At 58.9% G+C, this 24873-nt stretch overlaps 1 protein-coding gene across 2 annotated transcripts in view; it reads left to right on the forward strand.

Moving 5' to 3' along the window:
- The window catches only part of KLHL25 (kelch like family member 25), a 31344-nt gene extending 8115 nt beyond the window's left edge, over positions 1-23229 (forward strand). Inside the window, exons 2-3 of one of the 2 annotated variants that reach the window (XM_076004768.1) lie at positions 14962-16765; positions 21058-23229. In XM_076004768.1, the coding sequence (XP_075860883.1) occupies positions 14973-16742 (1770 nt within the window). In that variant the 5' untranslated portion in view covers positions 14962-14972 and the 3' untranslated portion in view covers positions 16743-16765; positions 21058-23229. The remainder of the gene's footprint in view (positions 1-14961; positions 16766-21057) is intronic. The other variant, XM_012774203.2, reaches the window with a different exon arrangement.
- Positions 23230-24873: the final 1644 nt, after the last annotated feature.

Consider the following 24873-nt stretch of genomic DNA (forward strand, 5'->3'; position numbering starts at 1 on the left):
CCAGGAGTTTGAGGTTGCTGTGAGCTAGGCTGATGCCATGGCACTCTAGCCGGGGCAACAGAGTGAGATTTTTCTGAAAAAAAAAAAAAAAAAAAGGGAGTGAGGGAAGCATCTTGCTCCAGAGCTGGTTTTTAGTGGGTCCGCCTGGGGTGGAGGGCTGGGTGGGCTGCCCTTGCTGGGCTCCTGCCCCACTGCCACCCTGAACGCCACTTGAAGGCTTTTCCCTTAGTTAGAGTGAGGTCACCAGGTTTCCTTTCAGGCACCACCATCAACTGGTGTATCTGTTGCAGGAAGTTGCTCTTGCTATTTTTACCACTCCAACCAGGACTTTTTACTGGAAGGTACAATTACAAGCAAAATGTCAGGGTTTGGCCTGCTGGCTAGGTCCCGAGTGGCTGCTGCCGGCCGCGGCAGGGGCCACTGCTCGGCAGTCACTTGCTGTGTAAAGCAAGACGTGTTTGCGTGTGGACACACAGCCACCCTGGTTGCCAGGTGGTTGGACACTTCCCAGTGTCTGGAGTTTCCTCTAGGCAAAAAAAGAGAACCTTGCTGGGTTTTGCCCAGATGAAAACCTCATCACTGGCTGCTAGTGCAACTGTGAAGCTGTAAGCCATGCAATGTAGGGCAGTTGCTGATTTCAAGCATCACACATTTAGTAATCGAAGAATTACCAAATGGGTCGTCCCCAAACCTTTTAGGTGAGCACCTGATCTATGCATTATGGTGCGAGGCCAGAATTATTAGTTTCTATTGCTGTATAACAAATCACTGCAAGCTTAGTGGTTTAAACAATACCCATTTGTTAGTACACGGTTCTCTAGGCCAGAAGTTGGGGCTGGCTACTAGGTTCTCTGCTTAGGGTCTCACATGTCCAAGATCAGGGTGTCAGCTGGACTGAACTCCTGCCTTGAGCTCTGGGGAAGGATCTGCCCCCAAGGTCTTTCAGAATGAAGTTCCTTATGGTTGTAGGACTGAGGTCTCTGTGTCCTTGCTGGCCACAGCCAGGGCCGGTCTCAGGCCCCTTCCTCTCCAGGCCTGCAGTGGTGCACCAGGTCCTCTCTTGCCTCATTCAAATCTGTGACTTCCACTACTGGGACCAGAGGGGAAAACTGCTTCTAAAGGGCTCACTGATTAGGTCAGACCCAACCACATAATCTCCCTTTTTAAAGGCCAAGTGATTAGTCACATCATTAATTACATATGCGAAGAACATTCATTACATCTGCAGACATCTTTGTCATGCAGGGTAATGTGATCACAGGAAGAGGCCGGTGGGTGGAGGTCAGAGCCCTTTACCCCAGGCCTCATGCTGACTGGGGCTGCAACAACAGCAATAAATATTAGTACCAGCAGCTCTCATGAATTGAGCGGATTTTATGTGTCCCACTGTGCTGAGCTCTTTGCATGCATTCTCTCATTTAATTCTCAAGACAGTACCTTGAGGTAGGGACAGTTATTTTCATCCCCATTTTCCAGATGAGAAAACTGAGGCTCAGAGAATTTAAGTGTCTTGAGCCAATCTTAACAGGTAGAAATAGCAGTGCTGGGGTTTGAAACCAGGGACTCTACACCTGTCCTCCTTGTTAGGCTGCTCAAGATCGGCGTTGTGTGATTTACGGAACACGATCTAGAACAGGGCCAAAGGTAGCTGTTTCCCAACTAGCATTGAAAATGTGGCAATATAAAACGTGTTGTTCATATCGAAAATAATATGGAAGACATCAGGGACCTCTCCCATGGGTCCAACAGATCTCTGGATCATTTTGATTCTTATTCCAGTAGATATTGTGGTTAATCCACTTTCCATTCAGCCATTTCTATTAAGCATCTAGTACACCATAGGCAGCAAAGGTGACATAGAATACTGACCTCGAGGAGTTGCCAGTCTAGATAAGGGCACAATCTGAAGTGACCTAAAGGAGTGAAGACTGCTGGACAGCAGGAGGAGAACATTGCTTTGCTGCCACAAAGACACAAAAAGGGTGTTAGAATGTGCATTCTAGGGACAAGACAAAAGTGTGATTTGCTGCGTATCATGTGTCTTGTGCGTGGTGCGGGGCCCAGCACATAGTAGGTGCTCAAATATCACTTGTTGCATTCCTGTTTTGAGCATCTGTCGTGAACAAGGACATCTACATGCCAGACAAATGTAGAGTCCAGAGTGGGGAACGTTGTGAGATGGGAGGGATTATTGGGGCGGGGGTGGGACTGGAACATTGGGTGATGCGGGGAAGGGAGGAGGGAGAGCCGGAAAGCCCAGAGTGAGCCCTGGTGGGAGTGAGAGGGGCTGGGGTGGCTAGCAGAGCTGGAAAGGGGAACAGATTGTGCGAGGCCTGGATGTCAGCGCCTCATTGAAGGCTTTTGAGCAGGAGGGGTTCAATCAAATGGTCCATAGCTAACCATCCAGCACCGGGTTGACGGGCATGGGAGGAGATGGGGGACAGTGGCTCTGTCTTAACCCAGCCTCGGTGGTGAGGGCAGGACTAGGAAAGGCCTCGACACAAGGGTCCCAGGAAGGAAGACACACTGGAACTTGGTGGCTGAACGATCTGCTAAAAATGCACACGTGAATGAGTGGCTATTTATGGGCACCCATGTATCTGCTATAAATATATGTAATTTCAAGAGACCGAGAATTATCAACTGTGAGGCCCAAGTGCAGCAGCCCATGCATGGCCCCTGTACTTTGCTTCTGGAGGGCCAGCCCTCTGCAAACCACCAAGAGCAGTTATTTTGGAGGAGAACGAGGGGGTGCCTCAGGCAAGAGGGAGGTTTCCGGTAATGGAGGGGGGAGCGGAGTGGGGCCAGGCTATTGGAGGAGAGGGAGCCAGCACTGGTGGGAGGTGTGGGGGCCGGCTGCCTCCTGTGGCTGGGCTCTCCTGCCTGCATAGTGGTGCTGGGATGGGGACGGAGACCCCGCCCAGGTGCCTGCGTTTCCCATGGAAGTTTCCTTTTCCCTGAGTTCTTAAAAGAAAGCTTGGTTAGCGTGGAGGCTGCGGAGGTTCTGCCATCCCAGCATTCTCAAAGTGTGGTCTGGGGCATCGAGTCTCTCAGGGTGCACAAGGTCAAATCTATTTTCATGGTAATGCGGAAACATTATTTGCTTTTTTCACTCATTCTCTGCTGTATGCGTAACTCCGTGAACCAGTGTTTTCCAAATGACTGATGCCAATGTTGCAGAGTCACGCATGGGTGGGCAGTCCATTCAAAGTGCAGGCCAGGCCAGCGATGGGAACGCCACCGAGCACAAAAGTTCATTGATACGGGCTCAGATTCCACATCGCAACTAACCTGTAACAAGCTGCCACTTGCCAAGTCTAGGGTAGTGTCAAAGAAGAGTGTCCACAATTATCTGAAAATAAAATGTCCTCCCTGTTCTCACCCTCTATCTGTAGAGGGCTGGATTTCTTCGTATTCTGTGATCAGAACAGTACATCTCAGCGGATTGAGTGCAGAAGCGGTAGGAGACTCCAGCCACTATTCTCAATCAAAACATTTTTTTTAAATTGATTTTTTAGTAAAAATTCTTAAATTTCTTTTATTGGTATATAATAATTGTACATATTTTAGGGTTTGTGTTATATTTTGATGCCTGTGTACACTGTATAATGATCAAATTGGAGGAACACATAAGGGGTTTGTTATAGTTATTTTAACTTAACATTTCAGTTTTTTCTCCATTTTAATTTTGAATGTGTTACAAAAGCCCCTTGGGGTCTTTAGTCATTTTTAAATTGTAAAGGGACCAGACAGTTTGAGACTAGCTGTACTACCCAAAGTCATCCCCAAACGGGAACTGAGTGTTGGGCCCCGTGTCCGGCTCTATACACTCATTTTCCCCCTTTAGTCCCTCAGTTAACCTTTAGGGTTAGTGTGGTTATTTTCACACCCCTTTTACAAATAAGGAAACTGAGGCACTGGGCATGTGAGTGCCGGGCACTGGGCTCGGACCGCGGGTGGGAGTGCCGGCACGCAGAAGGTCCCGGATGGGCGTCGCCGGTCTCCGGTGGGAAGGAAGGCAGGTGCTGGGGGACAGCCGTGGCGTGCGTCCTCCAGCCCTCCGCCTCCTGGGCCCTCCCGGCGGTGCTCAGCCTGACGTCCCCACGCGCTGCCCCTCTCCTGAGTCCCGGGAGGGCAGCCGTGGGTTCGAGTGCCGTTTGTAGTGGCAGTCTCCCGTCCAGGCACACGCGTGGCGGTGGCCAGGAGCGTGGGTCTTCTTCCTAGTAGCTCACGTTTTGCCGTTTAAGCAGGGACTCTGGAGCAAGACAGGTCCACACCTGGGCGCCAGTCAAACCGAGGACGTGTGCACGTCACTCACCTTCTCAGAGCCTCAGTTCGCCCCTCTGTGCCATCAGGACGATGAGACCTCGAAGAGGTGTTGGGAGGATCGAGTGAAAGGATGCACGTGGCGCTCCCGGGCCAGGGCCGCGTGGAGCAAGGCGTCCGAAACGCAGCGCTGCCTTGAACACGGAGTTAAACAGGTGCAGGGGGTGTGCAGTGAGAGCTGACTCTCCCCTGCTCTCCCACCCACAGTAGCTATTATCAACCCGTTGCCTACATTGCCTGGCCCGGAGTTGGTGCAGATACCAGGGAGCGTGTGTATAATGCGTGTGTGTCATAAGTGGTCTGGCTTTTAGCATAACACCGTCTTATACACAGCTCTTCTCATTTTAGCACATAAAGCCAGTGCCTGGTTTTTGTGCGCAGCTGTGTAGTGCTCCGCTCCGTGATCGTGGCAGAGTTTACCGGCCTGGCCTCTTAGTCACGAGCACTGCAGTTGTTTCCAGCCCTTTGCTCCCGCAGCCAAGCCGTGGTGCACGCCCTCGGCCGTGCGCAGGCGTGACCGAGGGCAGATTCCTAGGAGCGGGAATGCTGGGGCAGAGGGCACGTGCGTTTGTCATTTGCAAGATGTTGCCCAACTGTTGTCCAAAGAGGTTGTACCGGTTACCCACTCCCCTTGCTCTGGTCTCAATGGGGAGAGAAGGGCTGTGTCTTGGGTTTAGGTATTGAGGGACATTCTCATTCCGGCTCGACGCCGACACAAAGCTAGGGAACAAGGAGAGGGAGATCCACTACCAGCAAGCGGCCGGGGCTTTGCTCTTGCTTTTTTTTGTTCTATTTCTACACGTTCATTTTCCTCCAAGACTGTCACTCCAGGTGGCTCATTGAAAGTGATATCTAGGCCAGAGTGCTTTTAATGGCTCCATCTGTGGGACCAGACAGGAGGAGAGACAGCCTCCCCGCAGACCCCCAGACAGGGCCAGCCGCCTGCTGCAGATGGAGGAGCCCCGGTCCGATGCGACGTTCGCTTTGCAGGGAGCCGCGCGCTCTGCCCCTCTTTGTTTCTCTCTCTGCGTGCCCTGCATAAGTGAAGGGAGCAAGTGACTTCACCAGACGGTGAACCTGGGTGCCGGGTTCTTTGTCCCCGCTGTGGTATGGCAGCGGTGTCCGTTTCACTGGCCCTGCTGGAGCAACAGCTGGGCTTGCAGGTGACTCCCGGCTCTGGGCCAGAGGCAGTGCGGGCAGCCCCCCACCAAGCTGAATGGGGGAGCAGGATGCGGCAGGGAGAAGCCAGGCGGCACCTTCCGTCTCCCTGGTGGATCTGGAGGTGCTGTGCCAGCCCTCCCTTAGCTGAAGGACGCCTCTGTGTTGCAGAGAGGTCTAAGCATGGCTTGGCGGGTGGCCTCCCTGGGGGACAGAACTTTAGGACAATATGGCATCAAAAATCTATCATTCAGCTGAGTGTGGTGGCTCACGCCTGTAATCCTAGCACTCTGGGAGGCGGAGATAGAAGTTCAAGCAGGAGTTCAAGCAGCCTAAGCAATAGCGAGATCCCATCTCTACAAAAATTAGAACACTTAGCGGGGTGTGGTGGTGTGCGCCTGTAGTCCAAGCTACTCGGGAGGCTGGGGCAGGAGGATGAGGGTCGCTTGAGCCCGGGAGTTTGAGGCTGCACTCTAGCCAGGCAACGGAACAAGACCCTCTCTCAAAAAAAGTATATATTCTTTTCCAAAGAATTTATCTCAAGAGAATACAGCAATTTAACAGAAACAAAGACATTGTTTGTTCTCTGGATTAAAATTCAAATGGGTGGATGGATTAGTAAATCATGGTGATCTTATGTTTTATAGACATTGAAATTGATGGTTGACAACTACAGAGACGCTAGACTAGGTTTCATGAGGGCTGGGAAGACGGTGGGTTATACATGTAGTCCCTCAATCAGTCTTTGTTCAGTAGTGAATGAAGGATGGGGAAGTGGCAACTATGTGAAAGTTTAAGGGAAAAACTGTAAAACAGTATGCTGTAATTGCAACAATTTAAACATGTTTATTTTTGGATAAAAGCTGAAAACAATAAGCCAAAGGGGAAATAGTTCTGTCTGCAAAGTTTCTCAGGCTTTTCTTGTTTGCACCTTCCCACCCCCGAGCCTTTCTAGACCTTTTTTCCCCTAATTGCACACCCCCAATACATTTTAATACCATTTTAGTACATATCTGTGCTTTAGACATTAAAAGAATAAGAGTTTTTTGTTCCCCGAGAACTAATTTTTGCCCCTTTAGAAGTAATCCCAATCCCCACCACGCCCACCCCCCCAACCCCCAGAATGCCTGTGTTGGGAGGGGTCTTCTAGGGGATTTGTATCTCTCTGTCTTGCTTGTCACTGTTATGGTCTTTTCGGTGAAAGCCAGCATGGCCGGGCTCCTGGGTGTGCCTCTCGGCCTATCTGCCCTGGTCTGCGGGCTCCGCTCTCTGAGCAGGCGAGATACTGGGCAGGAAGAGGCACTGCCCCTCAGTGGCGGCGTCTGCACCTGCTGTGGGCCCCTGTGTGGCGGGGCAGTGTCTCTGCGGGAGGGCCCAGCAGGGTTGCTTCTCCGGAGCAACGTGGCTTCTCCTTAAAAAAAAATGTAGCTGAGGAGCTGGCAAACGCATATGTTGTCTTTGAGGAGCTGGACAAGTCCCGGGAGAGTGTTAGAGCCTTTCCCTAAGGTGACCTTTCTCAACTGGGGTTCCTCGTCTGAACACAGGCTGCACCCGCTAGGGCCACTGCCGCACAGAGGAGAAGATAAGTCCTTACTTGTAGCAGATGTCTGGCCCTGGGGGCTTAATCGTCTTCAGGATCTCCCTGTCCCCGCTGCACAGAAGCTGGTTGAGAAGGGCTGATTCCAGGCGTGGACGGAGAGGATGATGTCCTGGTGCTGGGACCTGCTGGTGGCACCAGGCTGAGGCTCCCAGGACCTCTCCCCTGTGCCCTTTGGGGTGGGGAAGGAGTGAGACAGCCTGGATTGGAAAGCCGCCCCTTCCCTGCCTCCTGACATTGGGCTCGCACAGTGTGGCCGGCCCAGGGCTCTGCCTCCACTCCCCGCGGGGTTTGGGCAGACTGCCTGACATCTCCCTGCCCAGTTTCCTAAACCGTAAGATGAGGATGATGATTATACCCAAGGCTGGGATAGCGCTTAGGTGAGTTAACACATACAGCACGTAGAACGGTGCCCAGCGGTAGTTCATGCTCGTGACTGTAATTTACTAGTGGTGGTGGTGGTGTCATCATCATTAACCTCTGAGCTTCTGTCTTCTTATCTGTAGATTACAGAAACAGCGCAGCGTGCGGTAGGGGGTGGGGCACACTTGCCAGCTCTCTCGTGGGCGAGTGAGAAGTGAGCAGGGTGGTGTGTGTCCTTCCGTTTTGTCGTCAGTGCTGCCCTTTCCAGAGCTCTCTCCCCTCTGCCCGAGGCGTAGCGACTGGTGATGCGGTGGCAGCGCTGTCAGGGGGTTCCCGGGAGTGAGAGTGAAGCGAGGAATGCTCACCCGCCACCACCTGAACCACCGTGCATGTAGCGTGAGCAAGGAATCAGTCTTTGCCCTGTAAAGCCACCAGGACTTGGGGGCTGTTTGTTGCTGCGGCAGAACCGTGCCCGTCCTGACGAAAACGGGAAGTGGTGACAGTCTAGCTTGGTTGCGAGGATTAAATCTTACGTGCAAAATGCCCAGCACGGTACGTGACAGTCACGCATTTGAGTTGGCTCCCCTCCCCACCAGGACTCCCTGCTGATTTTTCGCAACAAGTGTTGCTTCATCTTTCAACAGAGCTTCACAGGCCTCGACCCCTCACCTCCTGTCGTGCTGCCTGGGAGGGCAGAGCTGCTGCCTGGGTGAGGAGCGCGGAGCTCCCCAACCCTGCTGTGACGCCCATCCAAGGCGTCAGTCTCAATAGCACCTATCAGTCATAGCGCCCCTCCCCGCGGGCCACAGGCTGCAGGCAGCCTCAGCCTCAGCCATCAGGTACGGAAGCCAGAGTGGCCGCCCTCCCTCAAGTGTGCTTAACACTGGGGTGCATTAAGTGAAGAGGCCGGAGCAAGTGGGGAGGGCGCGGAAACATTGCGGGCCCTCTGGGTCTGTTCCGACCTCCCCTCACTTTCCAGGCTTCGGCTGCAGGTAGTTGGGTGGCCCGTGTGTAGGCCAGTGCTGTGACCCTGCAAGAGACACTGTGTGGGGGGACACAGTTAGAGAGGGTGTGTTGGCACTGTCGGTCTTGACCTCAGAGCAGCAGGTGGAAACCAGGTTGTCGCAGCCTGTGCTGTCAGGCTGCGGAGGGCTGTGATTTTGTCCTTTTGGGGTGAGCTCAGGGGTGGCCACTGGGCTGCTGTCCCACCCCCTTCACGGGGAGCTGTTTACGGGACTGCCCAAAGAGGACACCCGATAATTACCAAGCAGCGTATGCAGCAGACATCTCCCCCTTCCCTGACCCTCGCTCCATTCTAGAAAACTGCCCCCGTGGCCAGCCCGTTTCTGTGCAGGGTTGGGGGGCGTGGGGCTAAGGGGATGCTGGGGGGAGTGCCAAGTGCCACCCAGCAGACCGACCACCCGAGACCGGAAGGTGAGGTCACATGGTTCTTGTGGCTTCACTGCAGGTTGAAATCTGTTCACAAGAAAAAGCTGTAACAAAATAAAATAAATAAATACACACGCAGTGAAAATACAAATAAATCTGATCAGATGCATTTTAAATAAAAAAAATAGGATACGTATAATATTTTGAATAAAGTTCTTTATTTTTTTAAGAAAGCGCCATTGAAAGGCAGAAACATCTAGGGAGAGCACCCACTGTCTGATAATTCACTTGCATCTAGAATGATCCGTGGCTCTGATTCAGTTATAGTGGTCATTCTCCTTTTACTTTCAATTCACAATTAGATTTTTCTGCTTAATAGGGTGCTTAGTTTGTTTTCTATCTGAAAATCAAAAGGATGGGTACCCCTGTACCCAGCGAGCTTCCTGAGCGGCTGTCTCTGCTGGCTGGCCGGCGGGGCGGGGCAGGGCTGAGCCGCAGCGCCCCGGCCACCCGGAAATCCCGCTCGGGAACCACTGCTGCAGGTCACAGCCCTGCCCGGCTACAGCGTTCAATTGTGTTTAAACACGTGCTCGTTACAAAATGGAACAACCTAAAAATGAACACGCACGGAAAGCCCCTCATTCAGAGCGGAGGCTGGGGATGAGCAAGATCGGGACGTCTGCTCTGTCCCTATCTGAACACAGCGTAAGGGCAGCAGCAGCAGGGCAGCGGGCCGGCCGAGGGAGCGCTAGGCCGGTGCCGTCTCGGTGCTCTTCAGCAATCGGCTGGTGCGGCTCTCTCGGCAGTCAGGCAGGGGCGCTGCGGTTTTCATCATCCCTCTATTGTTGGGGAGAACAGACCCAGAGAGGCGCATTCACTTTCCCAGGGTCACGCAGTTTAGGCTGAGCTGTCTTCGGGGTCCCTGTTCCTGGGACTCTGGCCTTCCCCAGGCCTGCCCCGTCCCGGTCGTGTCAGCGCACGGGGAGAACACCCGCCCGGCCGTGCGTGAGCTTTCGTGTTCTGCGTGTCTGTTGTGCAGGCCAAGAAGAGATAAGACCTTGATTTTTATTCATTTATTTTAGCTCTCAGTGCAGCCTGATGGGGCAGTGCTTAATGAGGACTTGTCTGGGTTTTTAGATTGAGTGACCTGTGCTCCTTGCAGTCCCTGGGGTCAGGTATCTGGGACCCCCTGTTCTCTACCTCTTGTCTGCTGGGATGTTGTCCGAGGTGAATTCCTCCCTCCCGTGTCCGGCTCCTAGGCCGGGGTGGCCGGAACAGCTGGGAATGGCCCTGCGGCTCTCTCACCCGACAGGCGGGCTTGGGCTTCCTTGCAGCATGGCGGTCTCGGGCCCGTCTGGCTTCTGGTGTGGCCGGTTTCCTGTTGAGTGAGTGACACGAGAGACAGGAGAGGAGGCTGCACGCCTCTGCCCGGGCCCGGAGCGGGCACAGTGTTGCTTGGCCGTGTTCTATTGCTCAGTCACAGCAGTAGTCAGGACCTGCTTGGACCCCGCGGGAGGGACTTAGGAGGCCCTGCCTCTCGGCAGGAGGTATGTCGGCCCCAGGGGCCTCGCCTGTCCGTCTCCACAGCCCTCCCCTTCCCTGAAGGCCCAAGCTGGCTCCTGCCCGGCCTCTACACCGGCTGTGCCTCTGCCGGGAACCCTCTTTCCCCTTGTCACACCCTGGCTCCAGCTCACCTGTGAAGTGTGCCCACGCATCCCATCTTCACCCAGGCTTTTATATAGGAGCCCACGTTCTTGTCCCGCTGTAGCCTGCAGCTGTTTGATTCCGTTCGCACTCGGGAAGTGACATGTCCGGGCCACCCGTTTGCTCACTCACGATACTCCACGCCCGCCCTGCACCCTCACCCACCCCGTCTCCTCCCGTCCCTGGCACGGGGCGCAGGGGCTGGTTCAGGAAATGCGGCTGATGAGCGAAGGGGAACAAAATGGCCAGCCGTCACGTCCACCCGTCCTTGTGGGCCTTCCCCGTGTGGCCGAAACTGCAGGCAGGATGGGGGGGAATGAGTGCCGGGGCCGACGACCCTTCTCCCCGGGTGGGACTGGGCCCTGAGCCGGTTCTCTGTTCCTGGAATTCATTTCACGTGACAAGCCGCCTTCGGTCTCCAGGGCCCTCTCCCCAGCAGCGCCCTCGTGCAAGGTTGATGGCGGCCCAGCCTGTGAGACCCGAGCGGGCAGGGGACCTCCAGGCCAGGCAGCTGGGTGCACCCGGCCCTGCCACCAGCCCTCAGGAGCGGGGACGGGCTGGGCAGGGGCCCCCGAGGGGCACAGGAGGGCAGAAAGCCGTCACCCCATGGTCTTCCCTCCCCTGCTGACTGGGCGTGCCCTCCCCACCTCCTCCTCAGTGGGCGCAGGAGGGAGCAGCTCAGAATCTGCATCAGCCCGGAGTTCCAGGTGTGTAGCCTTGAACCTCAGTTTCCTTACCACTAAAATGGGAATGATTGAAACGGGCCCCGATGGGGCCCTTGCAGTTCCTCGTTTCTGTGAAATCATTGCTGTCGCAGTCCTGCCTCCAGGACACCCAGGCCACCTCAGCGGCAGGTAGGACGGGGCCTTGCGCCACTGCTGGTGCTGGCTCTGCTGGGTGGCCGTGAGCCGCGGTGCAGGCCTCGGGGGCTGGAACCAGCCGCCTTGTCCTCTGAGTCTGGCGCGTGGCCCAGAGCCACGCCTGCCATCGGAAGCCTTGTCTTTTCCAATTTTCTGAAGGTCCTGTCCTGCTGCCTGAGAAACTGGGGTGCAGGGGAAGCGGGGAGGGCTTCTGATTGGTACCCAGGGGCTGTTTGGGGGGGGGCGCAGCTCCGAGCTCCTGAGGTGACCCGAGCCACTCACTGCTGGGGACCATGTGACAGCAGGACAGCCCCCGGCTGAGGCCTGTGCTTCTCCTGCTCCCTGGCATCCAGGGAAGAGCTGGCATCCTCGTTTTGAGGTCCCCAAACTCAGCTGGTGCAGGGAGGGGGGCCGTTAGTGGAGTCAGGCCTTGCCGAGAGCAGCACCAAACGGCAGCTTTGACGCCTCGTTTTCCTCTCCGAATGGGCCTTTGGCTCTCAGTCAGGAATCTTCCGTGAGCCTGGCGAGTGCTTTTCTGAAGGTCTTACCCCCTGGCTACTCTGTTTCCTCTTGCACTGGTGAACTTGCCCAGCATGAGGAGAGAAGTGCGCACGTCGTTGCCGGGTGCGCTGGCCGCGTCCCTGCAGGTGAGGATGGATCCTCAGCAGGATGATAAATTGCTGGTCTGTGGCATAGCAGCACCGCGCAGTCAGATGACAGGGCTTAAATCATCAAAGAGCAGGGCGACGCTTAGGTAATCAAAACAGCCTGGGGTGCATGGGCTTGGGAGCGGCTGGTGGACGCGGAGCCGGGGCACAGGGAGGCTCCCGAGAGGCTGGACGGGGCTGCTTGTGAGCCTGCTCCAGTGCTCCCCACTCGTGCTGCTGGGGGGACACCACTCAGCTCGGGGCCCTGGGCTGTCCGCTCGGCGCCGGCCTCAGAGAGGTCACTGCTTTGCCGCCTTCCAAGGGCAGTTGTGGCTGCTCTGTTTGGACGCACTCTGCTTTCTGGGGCTTTCTTCTCCTTTTGAGTTTTGCTTTGTCCCGTCCAGAGCCCCCTCCCAGGCAGCCCTGCTAACACGGCTCCCCAGAGTGGGGCTGGCTGCCCAAGAGTGTGGACCTGGGACCACGAGGGGACCCCTGGGGGGCAGAGTGGGCCATGCGAGGCCACTGCCCAGGCCAGAAAACCCCAGGGCGTTAGCCTGCCAAGCTCGGAGTGTGGGGAGGGCAGGGCCCAGGACAGATGGCTCCTTGGAGCAGGTGCATGGCTGTGCCTGGGTGCCAGGGCCACAGACACTGCGGCTGAGAGCTGGGATTGTGACTTGGGCTGTCTGTGAAGAGAGTCCCAGAGGGGCTTGGCTCCGTACACAGGGTGTCCAAGCCCAAGCAGTCAAGGTGACATTCAGCCCACGCTCAGAACTGGCCTGGCTCGCTGGCCAGAGTGGGGCAAGAGGCAGGTACGATGAAGTTCTTGGGCCCTTGGAAACCCAGGTGTGTCGATAATGGAACTAAGGCTGACCCTCAGCATCAGGGCCCTTGAACCTGACCCTGGGGAGGGGGCGTGGGCCCAGGAGCCCCGGAGCCCTTGATTAGAGTCCTTCCCGGTCCTCCGGCTCTCCCTGCCCGCCCGCAGTGTGGTCTGCAGATCAGACGCACTGAATACCTCATAAAATGTCCAGACGCGGCCTGTGCGAGGAGGGTAGGACAGAGCCACATTTGGGAAAGTGTCCGATGACCTAAGGGGCCAGAAGTGGGAGTGAGAATTTAGCAATCACAGCAAGGGTTGGGGAAACGTGCTGCAGGATCCGGAATCAGATTGGGCAATTCCAGTCGGTCAAGGGCTGAGCTGCTGGCGGCGCCTCCCGCAGACCAGGTGAGCCTGGCCTCTCCGACTCCAGGACGCCGGGACCCGGCCCGGTTCAGAGAGCACTCTCGGCAAGTGGCTGCCAACGAGTGAATGAGTCGTGGAGGCCTGGGCTGGGTGGGGATTTCACTTCCCAAGAAGAGAAAAGTGAGGTTCAGGGAGTAGGGGAGGCATCCCGGGTCCTGCTGGGAGCCAGGACCACCGGGCCCAGGCTGGAGCCGGGTTCCCCGCACTCACCCCACCTCCGGGTGCCGACCTTAGGCCCTCAGAGCCCACGGCCTGCGGTCTGCACGTGTGCACGGTGGGGTCTCGGGCAGGTCCTGTTGCCTGGGGCCCAAGCAGCAAGGCCGGGTCCCCTCTGTCCTCCTGACCCAGCCCAGGAGCAGGACCCTGCCCGGGCAGCTTTGATCACGGCCGTCTGTGGCTTCTCTGGTTGGGTGCCAGGGAGAGAAGCGCAGTCCGCCACGCACTCACCATTCACTGGGGCATGAAATCGCTTCCTTCCTTTACCAGATTATTGCTTAAGTAGAGAATTGACTTGGAGTGGGAGGCAGCGAGGGCATGTACTTTTGAAAATTCACAGAGAAGAGGAAATGTTTGGTTTTGTGTGTTTGCTTCACTACCAGCAGGAAGAAGGCAGCACAGGTTTAGGGGTCCGGATGCCAGAAGGCAGCTCGCTCTTTGGCCACGTTTTCCATAGCACGAACTGGAGTCTTGGTTCGTTCCGTCAGCTGGGCTGTAGTGACAGTGCCCTCCCCTCACCATACAAGGTAGTGAGTCTGTGTCTGTCTGTCTGTCTGTCTGCACGGACCATCGCTCTGAGTGCCACACCCCCAGTCTGGCAGAGCAGGGCAGGCGAGGAAGGCAGGTGAGCCCCCGTCGTGCCCAGGATCCTGGAGCCGCCTGCAGGGACCAGGGTGCTCTGTGGGCTCCTAGGGCTCCGCTGCCTGGGTTGAGGCAAGTCTGGGTGCTTTAGGGTTCAGCGGGTCCCGCTGTCGTCCAGGTCTTTGCCTTGGCTTGAAGCCTGAGTCACTGGCAGCTCACTCCAAGGGCCGGGGTGGGGGGCTTCTGGCCAGTGCTGCTGGGAGTCCAGCCCAGGACAGAGCCTGCCGGGAGCAGGGGTGTGTGTCCGAGGCTCTGCTTAGGTGTCCACAGCAAACCCTGCGGGAGTCAGAGTCACCGTGGGCCAGTGGAGGGCAGAGACCGGGCTGCACACCTGGGAATCCTGGCACTGGCTCTTTGGGTAGCTCTTTTGCCTCTCAACTGTGGCTTCCCCAGCTACGAAATGGGGCTCACAGGAGAAGCTTCTGCAGAGGGCCATCCTGAGTGTGGAATGCCAGCGAGGTACCCGTTACTCAGCGCTGCCCTGGGGCCTGCGTCCCCAAGGCAGGGACACTGCTTGCACGTTCTCGTGACCATGGGAGGCAGCCCCAGCCCCAGGTTGTCTGGGGGTGGCTCGTCTTCAGGGCACAGGTGTTTGCCCCACAGTTGGTCCATGCTGATGGGGACAAGCCAGTTTCTGCGGGGCAGGGCGGGACCCAGCCACTCTCGCCCTCGTTGTCCCTGGAGACGTGGTGGAGGGAGAGGGGCTCGGCCTGGCAGGGCTGCGCAGGGGCGTGGGGGAGAGGTGGGGCACCTGGGGCCGGGTGAAGGGTGGCCCGCAGGAGGGCCCCGCTCACCCGTGGGCTCGTTCCCCCGCAGGCTGGCGCACCATGTCGGTCAGCGTCCACGAGACCCGCAAGTCGCGGAGCAGCACGGGGTCCATGAACGTCACCCTCTTCCACAAGGCCTCCCACCCTGACTGCGTGCTGGCCCACCTCAACACCCTGCGCAAGCACTGCATGTTCACGGACGTCACGCTCTGGGCGGGCGACCGGGCCTTCCCCTGCCACCGCGCCGTGCTGGCCGCCTCCAGCCGCTACTTCGAGGCCATGTTCAGCCACGGCCTGCGGGAGAGCCGGGACGACACGGTCAACTTCCAGGACAACCTGCACCCCGAGGTGCTGGAGCTGCTGCTGGACTTCGCCTACTCCTCGCGCATCGCCATCAACGAGGAGAACGCCGAGTCGCTGCTGGAGGCGGGCGACATGCTGCAGTTCCACGACGTGCGGGACGCCGCCGCCGAGTTCCTGGAGAAGAACCTCTTCCCCTCCAACTGCCTGGGCATGATGCTGCTGTCGGACGCCCACCAGTGCCGCCGGCTCTACGAGTTCTCCTGGCGCATGTGCCTGGTGCACTTCGAGACGGTGCGGCAGAGCGAGGACTTCAACAGCCTGTCCAAGGACACGCTGCTGGACCTCGTCTCCAGCGACGAGCTGGAGACGGAGGACGAGCGGGTGGTCTTCGAGGCCGTCCTGCAGTGGGTGAAGCACGACCTCGAGGGGCGGAAGGCCCACCTGCCCGAGCTGCTGCGCAGCGTGCGGCTGGCCCTGCTGCCGTCCGACTGCCTGCAGGAGGCCGTCTCCGGCGAGGCCCTGCTCATGGCGGACGAGCGCACCAAGCTCATCGTAGACGAGGCCCTGCGCTGCAAGGCCCGGATCCTGCAGAACGACGGGGTGGTCACCAGCCCCTGCGCCCGGCCGCGCAAGGCGGGCCACACTCTGCTCATCCTGGGGGGCCAGACCTTCATGTGCGACAAGATCTACCAGGTGGACCACAAGGCCAAAGAGATCATCCCCAAGGCTGACCTGCCCAGCCCCCGGAAGGAGTTCAGCGCCTCGGCGATCGGCTGCAAGGTCTACGTGACCGGGGGCAGGGGCTCCGAGAACGGGGTCTCCAAGGACGTGTGGGTGTACGACACCGTGCACGAGGAGTGGTCCAAGGCCGCGCCCATGCTGATCGCCCGCTTTGGCCACGGCTCGGCCGAGCTGGAGAACTGCCTGTACGTGGTGGGCGGGCACACGTCCCTGGCGGGCGTCTTCCCGGCCTCACCCTCCGTCTCCCTGAAGCAAGTGGAGAAGTACGACCCCGGGGCCAACAAGTGGACAATGGCGGCCCCGTTGAGGGACGGCGTGAGCAACGCCGCCGTGGTGAGCGCCAAGCTGAAGCTCTTTGTTTTCGGAGGGACCAGCATCCACAGGGACATGGCGTCCAAAGTGCAGTGCTACGACCCCTCGGAGAACCGGTGGACGGTCAAGGCCGAGTGTCCCCAGCCCTGGCGATACACGGCCGCCGCCGTCCTGGGCAGCCAGATCTTCATCATGGGAGGCGACACAGAATTCACGGCCGCCTCGGCCTACCGCTTCGACTGCGAGACCAACCAGTGGACGCGCATCGGGGACATGACCGCCAAGCGCATGTCCTGCCACGCCCTGGCTTCCGGCAACAAACTCTACGTGGTCGGGGGCTACTTTGGGACCCAGAGGTGCAAGACGCTGGACTGCTACGACCCCACTTCGGACACATGGAGCTGCGTCACCACAGTGCCCTACTCGCTCATCCCCACCGCCTTCGTCAGCACCTGGAAGCACCTGCCCGCGTGAAGAGCACCCGCGGAGCCAGCCAGGTGAGTCCCAGCAGCCCGGGAGCCCTGGACCCGGGGGTGAGGGGCAGGGGAAGGCACCGCTGCCTGCTTCCACTCTGCACGAGGGTCTTCCAGGGCCGGCCGGGTGGGCAGCAAGTGGCTAGTGTGCTTGGGGTCCACTCCTGGCTTTGCTTCTTTTTTTTTTTTTGAGACAGAGTCTCACTCTGTTGCCCCAGCTAGAGTGCCATGCAGTCAGCCTAGCTCACAGCAACCTCAAACTCCTGGGCTCAGGTGATCCTCCTGCCTCAGCCTCTCAAATAGCTGGGACTACAGGCATGCGCCACCTCACCCGGCTAATTTTTTCTATATATATATTTTTTAGTTGGCCAATTCATTTCTTTCTATTTTTAGTAGAAACGGGGTCTCGCTCTTGCTCAGGCTGGTTTCGAACTCCTGACCTTGAGCAATCCGCCCGCCTTGGTTTCCCAGAGTGCTAGGATTACCTGGCTTTGCCTCTTCCTTGCAGTTGATCTTGAGCAACTCACACAACCCCTCTGCAAAACGGGGACGATAACTTCAGCTAGACCCGCACCCAGCTAGACCGTGGTTCCCAAGTATCAGGATCATACATCAGGATCTTTGACAGGGGTCTTTTGACAGTGCCGTGTGGCACTTGGGCCAACCTGAAAAGTCTGAGGACGCGATCCCCACACAAGTCTGCTCTCGCTTCGGGCACCAACTACAAGGCAGGAGCCTCCCAAACAGCCCAGGTCCGACAGTCTGCTGGGAGGGCGCACCGCGCACCGAGGGCCGCATGGCGCTGTTTGGGTTACTGCAGGCAGGATGCGAGCGTCGCTAGCCAGGCGCTCACGCAGGCGCTGGTGTTTGCGGTTTTACCGGGGCTGCGCCGTGTGGACGTGGATGCCTGATGAGCTGACTGTTCACGTGGTCTCCCTGTCTCCAGGTGGACGGATGCAGCATGACACAGACCCCCACCCCAAATCACGTGGTTGTCAGATGTGGCCACCACCCTGCCCAGAGACATAGATCAGCCCCCCAGGAGCTGAGGGCCAAGGCCAGACCTCTGTTTGGGGAAGGCCAAACTGTTCACTGCACACATGCCAAAGCCCCGGCCACACCCCAGAGCTAGTAAGCCAGAACCTGTGAGGCGGGGGGCCCTGGCCTCAGTAGTGGTCGCAGCTCCGGGACGTCCCAGTGTGCAGCCAGGTGGACAGCCCAGGGGCGAGGGGGGTGCTGGTGCCACTGCCGTGGGTCGGGTCCTGCCTCTCCTGGGGCAGCCGCGTGCTCACAGCCCTCTCGGCGCTTGGGTAGGGACTGGCGTGGGTGGCTGGTTGCCAGAGAAGGGTTTGGGGCTTGACTCTCAGGTCCTGGGAGGGGCCAGGATGTGTGCTGCCAGCCCTTGTCCCTTGTCCCAGCTCTGGGATGGTGCGGGCAGCCTGGGATCCTGGGGGTTCTGGGCTGGGATGGGGGGCAGAGTGGGACAAGGGACCCGAGGTGCTGCTCTGCCGCCAGCACAAGAGGAGCCTGTGGAGGAAGTGGCACCCACAGCCGCAGAGCCCGGGCCCCTCCCACGCCCACCTGCCTCTGCGCCCCAGCGGCACGGAGGGGCCAGCACCGGTCCCGGTGCGCAGGCTCAGCCCCCTGCAGTTCAGGTCACAGGAAGCTGAGCAGAAAAATTAATTTCCTTTATGAACCGGTAGTTGCTGACATGCATGCTGAAAGCAGTCAGTCTTAGCTGGGGCAGCTTCTAAAGGAGGCTGATGTTTCAGCGCTAAATCACATCGCTCCCAGCCTTCGAGTCCCTTATAGGGATACGCCAGCAGGCGAGGAGGGTTCAAGCAAAGGCGTCAAATCCGTAAATATGGGGTGTTTGGGCTCGTGAAGGGCTGCTTGAATAGGAATGTGGCTTCATTGTCTTTTTAGGCATTTCTGGGTTTGGGTTTTTTTTTTTATCTTTTCACTTCCACTCTGTAAGAAAAATCTGACCTGTCACATTTCTTGGCCCCCTGAGGAGTGAGCTTCCAAGAGGATATTGGGTTTTCCTCATCAGTTCCCTGTTGCTACTCTCCAGGTAACATAGGAGCCCGGGGTGTCAGGGAATGGAGGAATGGAGGCTCCTCCCACTGCGGGCCAGGGACCCTGAGCCGCAGGCCCCAGGCAGCTCCGACCACCCCCAGACGGGAGGCTCCCTGCCACCCAAACCAGGCACGGCTCAGGAGGGGCCGGCCAAGCCCCTGGGCAAGAGGCAGGGCTGAGATGTAGCAGGCCTGCTGCTTCCCGTGCTGCAGCGGCACCCCAGTGACCACATGCTCCCCTGAGCCTGGCAGCCACGTGGGGATACCCCCGCCCAGGGCCTCAGCCAGCACATTGTCCATCTGCATTGTCTCCTAGCAGTGCCTGGGCCAGAGGTGGCTCCTGTGCCCACCGTGCACCTCCAAGTTTGCCTCCCTGACCCAGGAGCTCAGGGCCAAGTGTGCCGGTGAGAAGTCAGCGCTCGCCGGTCCCCACCGGCGTCACTGACCCGGCCAGCTGTTCCTGTGCCGGCGGGCCCTCTGCATCCATCCGCAAAACTGACTTGAGCTTGGGAGCCGCTGGCCTCTCCTCCACACCCCAGATGACAGCCGCTGCTTGTCCCCAAGCTCTCGTTCCCTGTCCCAGCCATCCATTTGAACTCCTGGTAGGTGCAGGCACCTGCCTTGGATCCTCTGTGGTCGTTCTCTCTTGTCCTCCCAGGGCTCCTTGTCGCAGTGCTGCTGTTACAGAGGCGGCCACTGAGGCTGTGAGAGGAGAGATAGTTGGCATCAGATGAACGGCTGGTGGGGGCCGGCTGGTGGGGGCCGGAGCAGGACTTGAGCCCTGGGCATGCCCGGTGCCTGCAGGCATCCCTGGGGAGCCAGCCACCGGCACCCTGTCTGCACACCTGGCCCAGCGCGCTGCCTGGTGTGGGAGGGTTGCTACCTTGGGATCTGAATGCCGCAGCAGCTCCAGGGAGCCCTGTGCTCCAGGGCTGTGGCTGTGGCGGATCCACGTCCCCAGGGCACAGCAGCCAGCAGAGGCCGGGAGGCCCCTGGGCCCGTCTCCGTGGTTACCTGCTGAGGGTGGGCTCACTGTGAATGTTCTGTTCTTTTCTCTTTCTCTTTCCCAGGCCCTTTAAGGCACAACCCCCAACTCCTGTCTCCTCATCCCCCACCCAGCCCAGCCGGAGGATGAGCCCATTTCGCAGATGGGGAGACCAGGCCTCAGAGAAGCAGCTGCCAATAAATGAGGGGAACCCAGACTGGGGTGGCCTTGGGACGAGCTGTGGGCAGCCGTGTGATCCGGTAGGGCAGACTGGGAGCTGGCCCTGCAGCTGGCTGGCTGCTCTGCCTGTAGGTGCCATCTCCTGTCCACAGCTCGGGACAGTGTGTGTGGGGCCTATGGCCCTTCACCCCAGCATCAGCAGCTGAGAGGTTGAGTTTAAGGTCCCCTGAGGGGCCACATGTCAGTGTGTGGGGTGCTGGGGCAGGGGCCGTCTCCATGGTGACCCTGGTGTGGGCAGCCAGGCCCCAGCAGTGTGAGTTGGGCAGCTTAGGGCAGCTCAGCATGTGCAGGGCCTTGGGGCTCAGCTCTCACTGTGAGGGGCTTGGGGGAACTTAGGGGGCCACCGCCAGCCCAGCCCTTGCCTCCGGGAGCTTGGAGACAACCTGGGGAGGGCAGAATTCCCGCAGCCGGCAGTATGGGGGGGGGAGGGAGGGCTGCACCCCACTTTAGGAAGTGTCCACAGATCCCGAGTGCTCTGGCTGCATTATTTTTATTATTATGTTCGTTAAACATATACAAATGTACAACTCAATGAAAGTCCTTGTGTTTGTAGTCTTAATCAACTATAAATCTGACGCAAATGCACAGGAGGTTAAGTACATCCCCATAATGCAACCTATACAACCCATAATACTGTCACCATTCGTTGTGCTGAGACCGTGTTGCCTCTTTGCTTCTTGGAATGAACGAACGCACACGACAGGGTTGCTAGACAGTGCAGCCCGGCAGGAGAACTCACTTGTCTTTTCCCCTTCGGAGCCTCCCAGAGAAACATACGAGAGGGAACTCATTAGGGGAACTGGCCCACTTGGTTATGGCAGCTGAGAAGTCCCACAAAGGCCAGCAGCGTGGCACAGTCCAAGGCTGAAGGCTCAAGTGTCTGGGGTCCCCTGGTGCCAGTGCCCGAGTCCAAAGGCCAGAGAACCTGGAGTTCTGATATCCAAGGGCAGGAAAAGAAAGTGTCCCAGCTCCGGAAGAGAGAAATCTGAATTCACCCTTCTTCTGCCTTCTAGTTCCAGCCGGTCCCCCGGCCCACTGGACGGTGCCCACGCCGTGCCCTGACTCAGGAAACACCCTCACAGCCACACCTGGGGCAGCCTCGCCAGTGTAACCAAAGCCAGACCACCTTGCAGCGGAAGAGGGCCGGGCCCAGTGCCTACTGAAGCCCCGAGAATAAATAGCGCTTTCCTAGCCACTGGGTAGCCCTTAACCCAGGCATGTTGACACCCAGGATCAGCCGCCGCACTCAGGATCCGGGCCAGGGTGCTCCTGGACTGCTCGGGACTGCTCGGCAGGGCTGACGGTGGCAGGGCTGCGTCCCAGCCCTTCCCTGCGGCTCTGGATTCTCATCTTGTTCCAGATTAGGGCAGAACAATGTGGCCACTGATTCATTCTCTCTCTGTCTCTTTCTCTTACCCCGCCAGACTCTGCGTGTCTGTCCCTCCCCACAGCTGCGGCCCTCACTGTCACAGCCTGGCCTTGGCCTGTCTGCCGCAGCGAGCTCGGCCTGCCCTGGGCCAGCATCTGAGGGGCGGCGGCTCCGCCCGCTCCGGGAGCAGCAGCCTCGCTGATCTGAGCTTCAGACGAGAAGAGAAGTGACTCCGCATCTCGTGTGCCCCCCGAGGCCTCTAGCTTTGCGGTGGTTTGCGGGAGGAGAGGCCCTTCCAGCGGGGCGTGGCTGCCGCCAGGACTGCCCCGATCTCAGAGAGACCGACCCAGCTGCAGAGCCTTGAGGTCACCCGTGTCAGCACGGGCCAGAGGTCCTGGGAGTGGGAGCGGCACTGGGCGGCCCCAGCGCTGCCCGCACAGCCTGTGACGTCAGGCCGTGGGTGGCATTCCAGAGGGAAGCAGGGTTCACTGGGACTGAGAGCAGAAAGTTGCTGAGAATAAAACCCAGGACAGATTTTATAAGGGGCAGAAATGCTGCCAGGTGACTACAGTGACATCCACAAGGCTTTATTAGCAAATAGCACCCAGACCCCCGAGGTCAAAGAGGAGATCTCTGTGGACCCCTCCCCAAAGCCCCAAGTCCCAGCCCATCGACCAGGGTGGTGCAGCGAGGCGCCCACTCATGGGGGAAGCTGGGGTCGTGCGGCAGGCTCAAGGTCCCTGGGTGACTTGGGGGGCCACCCCCTTCTCTCCTCTTCAGAGCCCACCCTAGAGGCAGTGGCGACCTGTCTCCTAATAGGCCCACCCCTGTCCACAGCATTGGGGGCCCCTGCCCGGGAGACCACACCTGCCCTCAGACTGTGGCCCTACCCTCCAAGACGGGGAGCAGCCGTGAGCTGGGGACCCCAGGGCACCCCTGCAGGCCCCTCAGAGCTGCAGCCATGTCTGCGTGGGGGACGGCGGTGAGCCCCCAGCCAGCACTTGCTTCCTCTGCAGTCTTGGCCTTCCTCGGTGACCCGGCTCTTTCTCTCTTTGCTCCCCTCTGAGCTCAAAACTAAGAATGGTCCCAAGAGAACTGCCCAACATCTGATCATCGCTGTCACATCCCAAGCCACTGGAGCCTTCATCCATCCCCAGCATCTGGGTCGTGGGGCGGTCAGCGCCTCCAGTGGCCACCCCAACATCCGTCGCTCACCCAGGCCACCATGAGGGTGAGGGAGGATCTCGGGGCCTTGGGCAGGGCCTGGGCTGGGCGCCCCAACCTGTGGTTTCCTGGCCGCCCGCCACGTGCACACGCTGCTTGGCTGGCTCGGGATCAGGGCTCCAGGCTGGGCTACACTGATGATAGAAGATTTGGGGCCACATGACAAACCAGCTGTTTAATGTCCTCACGCCTCAGCACCAGCATGGTCCTGCGGGCCGCTTTGGGGAGCGGGACCTCCGGGCAGGGTCTGCCATTGACAGGCTCCAGCCGTGGGGCGCTGGCCACACACGGCTGCGTCCAGGGCTCGGACCCTGCCGAGCCCCACGGGCCGGCCTCCTTTGCTTGTGGGGTCCATCTCAGCCGCATAGCGACGCTGGGCTCTGGCCCCAGGGACGGCTCTGCTGGAGACCTCGGGAGCCCCCGCCCTGGGGCTGGTGGAGGAAGCCGCGGGGCTGCGGGGGGCCCTTGCCGGTGATCGCCTCCTTGCCAAAAAGCACACTTCCCTCGTAGCACAGAGGACCCTGCCATGGTGCTTCCCCAAAGTCGTGTTGCTTTTATCGGTTTTCTAACTTAATAAACAGAGTTGACAAAATTCTTTGCCTGCCTTGTGCGCTGGGACGAGTCTTAGGGGCGCAGGGGTGGGCAGGCTTGGGTTTGCGCGCTGGCGTGAGCCCTGTGTGCGCTGGGAGGGGCCGCCCCCAGTGAGCGCTGCCTGCTCCTCGTGTCACCTTGGCAGCAGCCTCCAAGCTGACGGGTTCTGGAACCCTGATCCCGTCCCCCGCCCCTCCCGCCCTCCTGAGAGCCGTCTTTCCTGAAAACCCCCGTGGTGCTGGATTCGCATTGAAAGTGTCACACAGAGCCCCTCGAACGGATCACCCACGCCCCTAGGATGGGTGCGATTGCCCAGCAGGTGGCCCTCGTGGTCACGGCACCCCTCACGGCGTGGTTGCCCCAGTCAGTTACACGCCCCCGGTTCACCTGCCCTCGCCACCCTCCTGGCGGGTATGAACCGAACTCACAGACGCCCGCAGGTAAAACACACAGTGTTCAGTGTTTTGAGGTCTCACCTTAGACGGTGGGCAGGTGGAGGCAGTGACGCCGGGGTGAGGTCCAGGGTGTGAGATGGTCTCGCTATAACCCGGGACCCCTGGGCGCCCCAAGTCTCCGCAGTGACTGCACGGTGGCCCTTGTGGCATTGGTGCTCCGCAGGATGCAGCCCGCAAAATCCACACGGGGCTTTCGCAGTGCGAAGAAACACTTCACGTGCCCAGGTGGGGCTGTCACAGCACTTGGAAGGTCACATGGTCGTCGTCCTGTGTCAGTGGTTCTGGTAGAAGGCCCAAAAGCAGAAAGGTCCTCGTCCTTCCACCAAACTGGAGGCACAGCCTGGGAGGACGTCCGGCCTGCCCCTCCCACGGTCCACGCCTGCTCCTCCGGTGTCGGGAATAACAAAGGTGACCACTGCCGCCTGGGCTCTGCGCCCTGGGCGTCACAGACTGCTGTGGACACAGCCCAGGCAGCAAGGAGAGGTGGCTCCCAGCCGCGCAGTCCCAGCGCGAGTGTGAGCAGGCCCGGGCTCCTCCCGCCGTGTTGCCTGGCCATCGTCCTCGTGGGGCTGCTGTTTCCTGTCTCCGTTCCAGCCAGCGGGAGCGGGAGCTGGGGACGTGCAGGGCGAGCCCCTGAGGGCGTGGCCCAGGCGTTGCACACCTAACTTCCTCCTGGGCTGAACTGAGTCACATCCACACCTGGCTGCGAGGGAGGCTGGGAAGTGCCAGCTCAAACTCCGGGCCCCTGATGCTGAATAAACAAAGGGCGGATGGGTATCAGGCAGGTAGCAGCCTCTTCATCTGCACGCCTGGCTGGGAGTTGCGACGAGCCTGCACACACCGCCCTGCCTCCCCCGCCCGGGAGCGAGCAGAGCCGCAGTCACGCCAAGAGCCGGCTCTGTGCACAGCGTCTGTGGGGCCCCAGCTGGGTGCCTCCCGCTGACCAGCGCTTTGCACAGTTGGCTCTGCAGACCTTGCAGTGACCCTGGGAGGTGGACATTCTTCTTGCTGGTGAGCAAGCAGGCCCAGAGGTCAAAGTAACATGCCCCAGGGCTCACACGAGGAGGAGGAGAAAGCAACATGTTGCAATCGACAGAGTGAGGACTCCGAGCTAGGCCTGCGGGTTTGGGGCTGAGCTCTCTCCTGTATGTGCGAGCTTTGCTAAATCACTCCATTCTCATGCAGGCTTA

This window comes from Microcebus murinus, chromosome 7, assembly GCF_040939455.1.
Source record: "Microcebus murinus isolate Inina chromosome 7, M.murinus_Inina_mat1.0, whole genome shotgun sequence".
Taxonomy (NCBI): domain Eukaryota; kingdom Metazoa; phylum Chordata; class Mammalia; order Primates; family Cheirogaleidae; genus Microcebus; species Microcebus murinus.